The following is a 10,996-nucleotide window of genomic DNA, read 5'->3' as shown; positions in this document are numbered from 1 at the left end:
AATCTGGCCGCCTAAACAGCATTGAAGAACGCCCAATGTCATGTGCGATACGCACATCAAAAGAGCAAAGTCGATAAGTATTACAGCGAAATCGATATTTATTCTCTGACGAAATCTGTGCGTACTAGCGAGAGCAATGGTCAAATTGCGTTTTGGCGAAAGATAATATCCCTATAACGTAAAATCTCGCAAAATCGTTTATCCGCTGTCTCTTCTCATTGTTTCTCCCTCTTTCTATCTACCTCTTTCGTTCTCTCTCTCTCTCTCTCTCTCTCTCTCTCTCTCTCTCTCTCTCTCTTTCCAGCCCGCAATCATATATCCTTCACGTGCGTCAACGAGCGAAATGAACGTATCAATCCTACGAAAGGATCTCCTTGAGACTCCACGGTCTTCGATCCCAGCGCCATGGTCGCGCCTTTTATTTCGATTTCAAGGAAGGGTTCCATCTACCGGTCTTCCTGCTCGAAATATTCGAAATATTCGAATTGGAAAGAACGACCGGATGTTGCATAAGAATGGGATTCACCAAGATTCCCGACGTCCACGAGGCGGCCTCACGATATATTTGTATCTAGATACTCGATGTACTTTGTAACCACTTTCTGTTTGTTATGATGCAACATTTAGGCATTTGCGTCAAACAAGTTGTTGTTGCGACAAACTGTTGTTGCGACATATTCACACGGAATTTTTAGAAATGTTGCTGAACAATTTTGAAGTCTCCACTGTCAATACATACATAAAATATATGTTACGGATCGTTTTAATTGGAAATAAGAAAATAAAAACCCGAGTCGAGTAATTGTTCCGCAAACTATAGAGAAATACCGCCGGCGATACATAGACCTCGTTTCCGTCGTAAGGGTATCATTTGACCGACAATTACCTGTAGGTATTAATCAAGCAAACTGTTCACGAGCAAACAATGTGAACGCATCATAATGTCCCGAGATTTTTTTTGTCAACTTTTTCGATGTTTGTTATTCTCATTAGTTATGACATCTGTTATTCGAATTGCTTGGTGATGAATTACTTTATTTAATTTAATATGCACGATAAATGCATTTAATTTTAAAAAAACAAGGCCAATAGCAACGTTTAAATTTAATGACATTAAATGATATGCCAGATGTGCAAAATTAGCATATGTTTTCCGGACGCCCGTTAACGTCAGATATCCGGGAACAGCTGCAATTTATCGTCACGAGAATTCATAATTGATAATTAACGTTGCCCAAGTGATAATAATAATAACTGATAATTAATTTCGAGGCGATCTTCTAAATTTTCTGATTTAGATTTACGTTAATATTTTTTGTAAAACTTTCTAAACATTTTTGCAGCAATTCTTCTTTGCTTAGAGCCTCGTACACAGATTTAATAGTTGTCTGAATATGTTGCGGCGAATGTTGTTTGCGAATCTTGTGATAAAATATAGCTCAAAAATTGCATCCTTCATATTTTCTACTGAATCACAATTATATCTAATTGCCAAACCGTAATAGTTAATTCATCAATTAATAATACTTTTAATTTTCCTTTGTCTTCAAGGTTTTACGACTTTGACTTCGAGATCTTTGCTGCTCCTTTGTACGTTTTTTTAACGTTGTAAAGTCTCATATCAATGCATTTTTTTTATATGTCCTATGCATTCTAATTTTTTTTTAGTGTTATATTATCGTATATAGAAGCTTTAATAAATACTGGAGTATTCACGGCAGTATGTATATTTTTCACGATTACGTCAAATGCTATTTCTGTACGACATACTTCGGAAAATCCATTATGCTGCAAGAAAACTGCATTCATCATAATTCTTTATCAATCATGCATTGCAAGAACACATCATATGTTAATTTCTATTAATTTCATGTACACATTTTATGATAATGAATATACATTATTAATATCCACATATAACAAATTTAATGTTCAACTTGAATTCAAGTTTGCAAATACTTAATTACAAAAATTTCACTTCGCCCCTACATTATTTACATACTGAGCAGCGTGAAATTACTGAAACAACGGTGGTGAATTGCAAAATGCAATACGAAAAGTTTGGATCATATTTTTTTTTTCTTGCAACTTGAGTCTTTTACGATTTTTCTACCTGAAACGAACAAAGGCGAGACCTAAAACAAAATAAATGTGACTGAATATTTTATATTTCGGTCGGTTGCAAACAGATCACAACAGACAGCCAGCTGTTAATTGTCTCGAGCCCGGTGCGTAGCAAGTGGTGCACTCTCACATTTTTATCCATATCTTCGTCAATTTCGTGAATAATTTAGTGCACCCTGAACTACAGATTTTTTAAACTATATGTAATTTAATAAGTTAATAAAAAAAATCAATCCTTTTTGACGCGACAAAGATATGTGCCTCCCTTAAGTTACTTTCTTTTATGTGTGTGTTCACTGTTATATTTAAATTATTTATTTTAATTCTATGTTTAAATATCTAATCTTAATTATGTGTGTCTAAATATCTAAATAAATCAAAATTTTAATTACTTTTACTATCTGCTATATTCATTTCGCTTGATTGTAAATACATCATAATCATGTGTGCGCGCAAAAAAGATCATGCAATTTTAATTGCTATACTTCATGCGATGTACGTAGAAATTTGATTTATGTATTTTCGTCCAGTTATCTGTTATTTTTCTCTTTTTAATTACAGACAGAAAAGTTCAGCTGGAATAAAAATTCCGATGATTAATTTAAACTAATTCCGATGATTAATTTGACATGAAAATCGTGTAAATAACGAATACGTGAAATTAAATGTACACAAGTTATATAAATAATGTGACATGCGCATATCTTTTATATCTTGGGTGCATTGCTGCAACGTGATAAATACATATTCAGAAATTTTCTTTCGTTATTCGCGAATATACGTTGATTAATACTAAGAAAATTCAATGTAGAATCTTTAGTCATGAGATTTAGAAAAATTTTTTATGGTTACGTAAAATCACGAAATAAAAAATCGTAGACTTTGATTTCTACGAAGTAACTCACGTTGATTTTAAAAAGTAGAGAGAAGAAGAGCGGTTATACATGACGACTTTTAATTAACGTGTTTTTAGCGTCATAGATCCGTGCTCTCAAGAAGGAGAAAACCGAAGTGCGTGCCACAAGGTACGCTTCAAGGCAATCGTGCACGCATTTCCCACGTCGTCGACACATTCACCTTTTTCACATTCACGTCAAGCACGCGGGAACATCTGTGTTCTCTCGCTTATTGGTTTTTTCCGTTGGCACCAGCGGTGCCGACTAATCCCTCGTTGGCAACGATGGAAGTTGCTGCTCTGATTGGTTCGGCACACGTTCCGGTGGCTAACCACTTCTCCGGTTCTGCTCACAGATTCACACCCGGAGGTAGAGGTGGAGGGGTGGATGAGTGCTTGGTAGTAACTAGTCGCCATACGACAAAAGCCGGTTAGTCGCTGTACGAGGCAAGGAGGCTCAACAACACTCGCCCGGCAGCACCAGCAGTTCTTCCAAACAGTCACGAGTTGTACTATTGATCGCGTGTGAGAGCTCGAGATTCGACGAAGGATGGGCATATTTCGTGAGTTTCCCATAGTCTTCAATCTCTACAGGAAGTACAGTTAGCTCGCGACCATCTCGCCGGAATCTCTCATAGAGGAGACAAGTGAATTCCCCTGTGAAGCTCGCGAACCAACCGGGGGACCTCCGATCGCCGAAGTAAACACTAAGGTGAGCACTGGAGCAAAGAACGTTTGTCTCCGAGAGGTACTCGGTGCTACTCGGTTTCCTACTTCCGCTTTATTAGTCGAAACGCGCAACATCGTTCTAATGTTCGAACGGGGTCGATCGAAACCAAGCTTCGCGTCAGGAGCGTATCGTGGACAGGCGTTTTATAGCTCGTCGTGTTTCTAAATTTAACGGCGCGCTAGTGAATGTCAGCACGCTTAACTATTCATGTCGTAGCTTCAAATTCCAAACGTGGGAGGAGTATTCATCACAGTTGATGCAACTTTGATACGCGGTTTCGCGCGTTGCCGATCTACCTTTTTGTATTTAACAACTTTCTTGTATTTAACAACTTTTAACTTTCTTGTATTTGACAGCAATTCTTATTGTACTCAAAGTGTGTAAATTCAAGTGGCAAATTGTAAGCTGCCGAAACTTCATTATTTAATCATGCATATGAATCACAGAATTGTCACTTCCTTATCACATGAACTAAACTACGTTAGACTAAACCACGTGGCAGTAAAATGGCAATAGCTGCTAAAACGAGGAGCTGACAATGAAAATTCTGCTAACTTTTCAGTTATAAATAAATTATTGTTTCCTCGTGATATGCAAAATATCTCGATGTCGAAGAAGACATTAATAAATTGACAGTACTTGTTGTCGTCATATTGTTTGAAGTGTAAATATTTATTATCATTGTTTTTAGTCGATTGATTAATTGCATTGGTATCCTGGTTGCACGAAGTGCGTTATAAGTATTATTAGACAAATTTTGTGTCATTGGGAATTTCATTGTAGGTCCCGCCCAGATGAATCATCGATAGTTACGGTGCTTTTAATTCGTTTTGTAGCAAGGAAAGGATGCGCGCGCGTCGCTATTCGTTTAGCTTACTGCGCGAAAAAAACAAACGCAAGCAATTCTCTTTTCTTGCGAATAACTTATTAGCCACAATGGTCAATTATCAAAATTAAAAAATTCTGAATTCCTCTTTAATTAGTTATTCATGCAAGTGGAAAACAGGTGTAGAACTTTTGAATATATATAATGACCTCTTCTCTATTGTATATATTTAAATTTCCAGCGTTGATTTGCATAAGCCACGGAACGAAATATTTCAGATTTGCATTCGTTATAAGAAATATCAAATACAAAAGATAGATCAAGATACTTTTGATAAAAAGTTTGATATCAGCAAAGAAAGAAAAGAAGAAATTGAAAAAAGTGAATTGCAAAAATACATGATTTATGTGTAATTTAGGAACAAGCAGGACTCTCATCAGCGCGAGGAGTTCAGGGTTAAAGTTGAAATGATTTCGTCATTTCGACTTCATGTAAAAAAATCCGGCAAACTGCACCGCGCATATTTCTCGCGATTGCGAAGCCACGTATTCAGCAGAAATTCTTATGATCGGCGGATTAATCTCGGGTCGACAGGGCTATCGGGCTGTGACGCTTTTTTTTTTACACATGCAGCTTCGACACGGCGAACGTCAATCTTTCAGTGCTGGCCGAAACGCTCGCTGGTGATCTTCGCGAAGGGTTCCCGTCGTCGTCGCCGTAAACGATCGGTAATCGACCGGGTTTCAATCGCGTCCGGAACACCTCTCGCATTTAACTTAATCCGACTGCGACGCGATCGCGATCGACCATCGAGATATATCACGATATATTCGCCGTTGGATCAATTATCACTAAATGCTTGTTTTACTTTCAGGTGTATCTCTCACAAGAAGACGTGATCTACGCGAAGATCGCCTTCCGAACGTAAAGCGAACGCACTCCCTGAGAATCTTGCCAAGATGTCGCAGATATCAGGAATCATAGAGGAACAGAATGTGCTGAAGGATGTGTTGAAGGGGAAACCGACTCTCGTCAGACGTGTCTCCGATATGTTCAAGGGTGAGCAGGCCACGATCTCGACGTTCGTGTTATCAAAAATTCGTCTGTTTTCTAAAATGATATATTTTGGTCAACTAACATCTCTCGCTTTCTCTCTTTCGCCTGATCTTATCGTGCAAATTACATAATCGCAGTATCGCATAATGAGACTATTTTCGGCGCGCGAGCGATTATATTTCACGCGCAATGCGCCGCCCATGCTGCGATTATAATGTCATCGTGTTTTTCCCTCTTCGATAGACGGGACCTACAGCGGGCCGCCGATGCTGTTCCGAAACGCGTCGATGCAGAAGATCCGCCATTGCTGTCAGAATCTCAATCTGCTGCCGTATCTCCTGTACTCCTTCGACAACTCCAAGTCGCACCCGATATCGCGCAAGGTGCACGTCCACTTCAGTCGCTTCCTGCGCGACACCATCCTCAGCTTGCTCATCGCCTATGAGAATCTGCGCCAAGCGATATTGTACGATTTTTACAAGCAAAAGTCCATCAGTACACAACAGCCAGAAGCGATCGCGGAACCTGCGACCCAAATCGCCGACTTTGCCAGCTCGGCCGCGAAATTCGACTCCTTTGAGAGGCCGAAGAGCCGCAAGCGACACCCCTTCTTCCTGGTCGTCGCCGTGTACCTCGTGCCGTTGCTGTTAGCCTTCCAGGTGGTCACCCTGTGTAACCTGACGATCTTCGGCAAGTACACCCCGGGCTTCATCTTCCTGATCACCGCGCTGCTCTTCCTCGGCGGCATCGCGCTCAAGATACTCTTGCACGAAGCCGCGATTCACAAGATCAACAAATACGAAAGGAAGAAACTCAAGTGATGCAGTCGTCTTCCCTCGTCTCGCTGTGTCGCTGTTTGCCAGACGCTTCGTCGTCTACAGACAGCAGAGAAGCCGAGAGAGAATCTTGGTTTACCGAATCGAACTCTTTCCACTCGAGCTTCCGTGTACGACGGACGCTCACATAGTACTGACTTTTGCTGTTCGCGCTGTCGCCACATATGTTAACACATACACGCAGACAGACATGATGGTTAAATAACCGGTCAACAGTCTCTTCCACTTACCTTAATGTAGTTCTTTTAGATTCCCACTTTTATACAGTGATTCCGGTGACGGATTACGCGCATATACACACTGAGAGGAAAAACATATCCAGATAATAAAGAGATATTTGTATTCGGTGGGTACTATTAACATATACTTACTTATATCGATATACATATTTTTACACAGAGTAAAAAAATCTTTCCAAGTCGTAATCTTATAACCGTAGCTACCTTCATAAGAGCATCTGTTGATTCTATTAAAATGAAAGAATCTAGATTTAAGTAAATATGTCATCAGTATCCACCGAATAAATATTTGTTATCTCTTTGACATTTTTCTCTCAATGTATGTTCTCTTTCCTTTTTGTACGTTTGCGAGAGTCCGAGACAGCGCTGACGCGACTGTCGCGTGAAGTACGACATACGTAACGACATATAAAGAATACACCTTCGGTAGACTTTTAAGTACTTATGAGTATACACAGGTTTGATGCGAAGCATAATTCAATCTTAATTGTTTCTCTCAAGCGTACACTCAGAGGACACCACTTGCACTCCTCTTGTACTATTGACGAGACGACTATAAAGCAATTGCGAGTACCTCGTCCTCTGCAGCATAAGACTGAGAATCGCTTATAACGTACCTGTTTGTAAATAAACGCGCCAATGTGTTGTATAACGCGAGATAGGGGATTTCGTCGTCGACGAGGAGTCGACATGCTGCTCCGGAGCAGTAGAGCTGCGGATTTACGTAGGAACTTGGTACGTCCATTGAAAGTCTATTTAGTCTGATCTGTGATGGAGTGGGTACAAGTGATATCCCGCGGGCACTTGCAATATCACTTAATTACACTCGATAAGAATATGTAACGTGTAGATACGATTTCTAAAAATATACGTCTTTGGCGAGTATAAGAGAATACGAGTACAGGATTTCTGCCTGCAGGCAACATCCCATCGATGTTGGATTTATCCGACTAAGGTAAATTTAAAACAGGTCAAAGTTAAAACAGTGGAGAGAACGACTGCGAAAATGGAATGCATCATCGTCGCCGCGCAGTTCGAGTACATCCCGACTTTCGCGGCGTATGCTATCACGTGCGCCACGTAGTTCTGCTCGTGCACGCTGTGGAAGAGATGCGCGTACGGTCCTGCAAAGAAGAAGTAAGATTTTTAGAGAGGGTCAAGCCGAGCTTTTTTCCAAAAGATAATAAGTATCGAGCGACAATACTGTGACAAGCTTTCCAACGCAATGCTCCCTAATTCTTTCAATTTTCATGATCTTATTTGGTGCTTTATAATATCTAATTAGACATCGTGGATACCTATAGCGTACACTGCCACATCGCCACCGCCATGATAAGCCTCGTCCGTTATGATCGTGGCTTGTTGGCTGTACGTAAAATCGCTGGTGTTCGATTTGGACGGATCTATTCTCACAGCTTGGCCCTTTTCTCCCACGGTGTAAGCGATGTTATTCGGACCACCTGTGCTGTAGGACAATGTCGTGTACGGTATACCGTCGTGCTTGGATCTCTGAGCGATCCCTGTGAAATAACGTCGGATTAGAATCGAGGTCCACTTGATGGGGCATTCACTGCGCGTTGGGTTTACCTAGAATGGATGAGCCCCGAGCGCTGTTTCCATTCAAGCTCATCGAATGCGAGTGATCGCTGGTGACTATGACAAGAGTGTCATCGGTGTCGATCATTCGAAGAGTGGCGTTGATGGCGTCTGAAAATCGCACGGTCTCCAGGAGAGCTTGAGCGGCGTGGCCTCGGTGATGAGCGAAGTCTATTAGACCACCTTCGACCTGAAAGAGCGATTGTGTGTCTGTGTGTGTCGGGTCAACTTGGCTCGTACAGTCGAGGGGAGGTCTACTACCATCAGGAAATATCCCTGCGGGGACTTCTGAAGAATGCGCAAAGCTGCAGTGGTCATTTGCTCCAAGCTGGGTTGTCCCTTGGGACCGCGCTTGCGTTTCCAGTCCATCTCGATGTGGCCGTTGGCGAAGATACCAAGCAAGTAATCTACGTTATCGATATCGAGGCGGGACAGTTCCTCGTTATTTTGGACTACGCTGTGAGCCAACATACGGTCAGACTTGTCTCTGATCCACTCATCGATAAGATCACGACCGTCTCGCCGATAGCAGGCCCAAGAGTCTACCGGGTCGAATTCGTCCGCGCTCACATTGGACTTCATCACCTGTCTGCCGCCGCCCATGATCACCTAGCGGAGAATTGCGAATTGAAACGCGCGAATATTGCCTCGCGTAGCGCAAAATGTCTCTCTTTATTATTTACTCGGATGTTTTTCCCAGGGTCATCCTCCACCAGTTGCCGGGCGATGTCCTTGCAACCGGTGGCGTTTTTCGGCATTTTCGACTCGCATTCCCATCGGCGATTCGCGCTGTGCGCGTAAAGCGGCGCCGGAGTTGCATGAGTAACTCGAGTGGTTGTCACGAAACCTGTATTTGATTACGTTATCATTCATACCGCTAAGTAAATATTCTACCAAGTCCGAGGGTATCTTTGATATCGAAAGTAAAGCAAGATTTTATGTTCTACTTGTCACGTAAAATTTTCCGACAAGCGTCATTATCGCAACATTCCGGAATGCCTGTGAGTTCACAACGCTAACGTATGCGGCTTCTCTTGGCGCTCTTCCTTGCCTGCTCAATTGCTTTATGTAATTTTCTGCTTTTATTGGTTGCTGTTCAAACTGACCTGTGGCTTTACCGGCTGCTTGGGCCCACGTTATGAACGAGTCGACATGATAATCCGCGTTCAGGCTCGCCTCGCAATCTCCCAATTCCACGTGCGCGTCCACACCGACGACCTCGTAATTCGTCTTGACTCCTCCGAAGAGCGCGGTGGCGGTGGAAGCCGAGTCTGCCACTTGTTTGTTCGTGTTGTAGGTCTACATTGCGATAAACAACATATTCGGTAGATTTATCTATATTGTCGCTTGAAATACGCGCAATTAAATAAAGCACATGACGAGTCACGTCTAATATAAAATGACAAGTCTAATATAAGAATCCGGACGGGTCGACCTTCAGGATCCCGATATGGGGAAAATGTTCCCATGCAAGTCGACTGGTTTCACCGGCGCGATAAATTCTACTGGCCGTTATGGTATCCACACTCATCCCGTCGCCCAAAAAAAGGATCACATTTTTCGCTTTCTTCGTGTTCCAGCGATACGAGAGAGACTCTTCCAGTTCTTTGTCGGCCAGGTCGTGCCAATGCCGACTGTCTGTACCAAAAGCGACGACACGTTTAATCGTTTTCCTTATTTGACAGGTATTATTTGTGCAAACATAGCAATCGATTGAGGTAGTGAGTTTTTGTTGTCGGAAAGTAAAGTTGGATTTTTGAGTTGTAATTAATGAGAACGAGAAATTTTTGCATGTCACTTTCGTCGATAAGGAGGTACACCCGTTGTTTCGCACGGTTTGGATAAGATCGGTCTCGTGTCCTTGAACTATACGTCGCGATAACGCATCATGATGCTTTATGAACTATGAGAATAATAGTCCAATGAGTCATTACGATGAGACATGACATGTAAGCGTGAACGATTACACTGTGACTTGTGTTTAAATACCTTCAATTGCAGTCGCACCCAGAAACTTGCAGAGATATACGGCAAAGTAGACGACGAGACACTTCATCTTTTTGTTGCTTTCGCACTTTAAACTCGTTAACAAATATCCGAAAAATATATACATGTAAAAGGAAATACGGATATCGGTCTTCGCGGCCTCTGCTGAGATGCGGCATGAAATATACTGAGAGAATTATGTCGAACGGTAACAGAGATCTCTGTAACGTGAGTCGTCTTGAGTCGAGACGCGTCGGTCAAGACCATGAAGAGAGGAAGTCGTTCACCACGAATGAAATCGACATACGGTAACTTGGCACTTGGCAATCAATATAGAGCGCCACCGTATAGAATAGCAACCACATGCTATTTTGGAGGAGAGAGGCGAAGGCGGAAAAATGAGTAAAATAATTCTAATTCAGCTAACATTCATCGTAACGTTTTATTTGATTTGTTGTTTATATCCATTATCTGTGTTCTTACAGATCGCAACACATCGCGTAATATAATCTTTTATAAGTTTCGTTCACTCTCTCTTTCTTTCTTTCTCTTTTTTTTCTTCATCGGTTAGTCTTTGAACAAAACTACTAAAAATAGACTCGATAAAATCAACCGCTCAAGCCTTTTCATATTTTCTCGCATTTTATTTAGTCGAGCGCGAGTCGATGAGATCCGAGATGCAGTCGAAGAAGAATACATATACACGTG

At 41.6% G+C, this 10,996-nt stretch overlaps 2 protein-coding genes across 4 annotated transcripts; one reads left to right on the top strand and one right to left on the bottom strand.

Annotated features, from left to right (window-relative positions):
- The first annotated feature begins 3,421 nt into the window (after positions 1 to 3,421).
- Positions 3,422 to 7,010, top strand: LOC116843863. 3 transcript variants are annotated; one of them, XM_032814711.1, is made up of 3 exons: positions 3,422 to 3,582; positions 5,450 to 5,634; positions 5,875 to 7,010. In XM_032814711.1, the coding sequence occupies exons 2-3, from the start codon at positions 5,535 to 5,537 to the stop codon at positions 6,450 to 6,452; spliced, it is 678 nt and encodes a 225-aa protein (XP_032670602.1). In that variant the 5' UTR covers positions 3,422 to 3,582; positions 5,450 to 5,534; the 3' UTR covers positions 6,453 to 7,010. The 3 variants fall into 3 exon arrangements, with proteins under 3 accessions (XP_032670602.1, XP_032670600.1, XP_032670601.1); XM_032814709.1 differs by having other exon boundaries at positions 3,443 to 3,731; XM_032814710.1 differs by lacking the exon at positions 3,422 to 3,582 and adding an exon at positions 4,646 to 5,303.
- Positions 7,011 to 7,442: 432 nt separating this feature from the next.
- Positions 7,443 to 10,453, bottom strand: LOC116843859 (alkaline phosphatase-like). Its single transcript, XM_032814700.1, has 8 exons — positions 10,292 to 10,453; positions 9,738 to 9,940; positions 9,409 to 9,601; positions 8,986 to 9,149; positions 8,564 to 8,911; positions 8,294 to 8,492; positions 8,005 to 8,226; positions 7,443 to 7,830 (listed from the first exon to the last, which is right to left on the bottom strand). Exons 1-8 carry the CDS (start codon positions 10,413 to 10,415, stop codon positions 7,649 to 7,651), a joined length of 1,635 nt encoding a protein of 544 aa, XP_032670591.1. The 5' UTR covers positions 10,416 to 10,453; the 3' UTR covers positions 7,443 to 7,648.
- Between the last annotated feature and the right edge of the window lie 543 nt (positions 10,454 to 10,996).

The sequence above is a fragment of the Odontomachus brunneus genome, unplaced genomic scaffold (assembly GCF_010583005.1).
Source record: "Odontomachus brunneus isolate Ranch 3 - 2012 unplaced genomic scaffold, Obru_v1 Obru_scaffold_036, whole genome shotgun sequence".
Taxonomy (NCBI): Eukaryota; Metazoa; Arthropoda; class Insecta; order Hymenoptera; family Formicidae; genus Odontomachus; species Odontomachus brunneus.
The sequence above is the reverse complement of the archived record's forward strand: the minus strand, read 5'-3'. Positions and strand labels throughout refer to the sequence as shown.

What these genes read in the sequence shown, in the direction of transcription:
- LOC116843859 (XM_032814700.1), bottom strand. Translation starts at nt 10,415, where the DNA reads ATGTATATATTTTTCGGATATTTGTTAACGAGTTTAAAGTGCGAAAGC. An exon ending in GGGTGCGACTGCAATTGAAG is followed by an intron (nt 9,941 to 10,291) that starts GTATTTAAACAC and finishes CTTTTGGTACAG; the next exon opens with ACAGTCGGCATTGGCACGAC. An exon ending in CGCAGGGATATTTCCTGATG is followed by an intron (nt 8,493 to 8,563) that starts GTAGTAGACCTC and finishes TCGCTCTTTCAG; the next exon opens with GTCGAAGGTGGTCTAATAGA.
- LOC116843863 (XM_032814711.1), top strand. Translation starts at nt 5,535, where the DNA reads ATGTCGCAGATATCAGGAATCATAGAGGAACAGAATGTGCTGAAGGAT. An exon ending in TGTCTCCGATATGTTCAAGG is followed by an intron (nt 5,635 to 5,874) that starts GTGAGCAGGCCA and finishes CCTCTTCGATAG; the next exon opens with ACGGGACCTACAGCGGGCCG.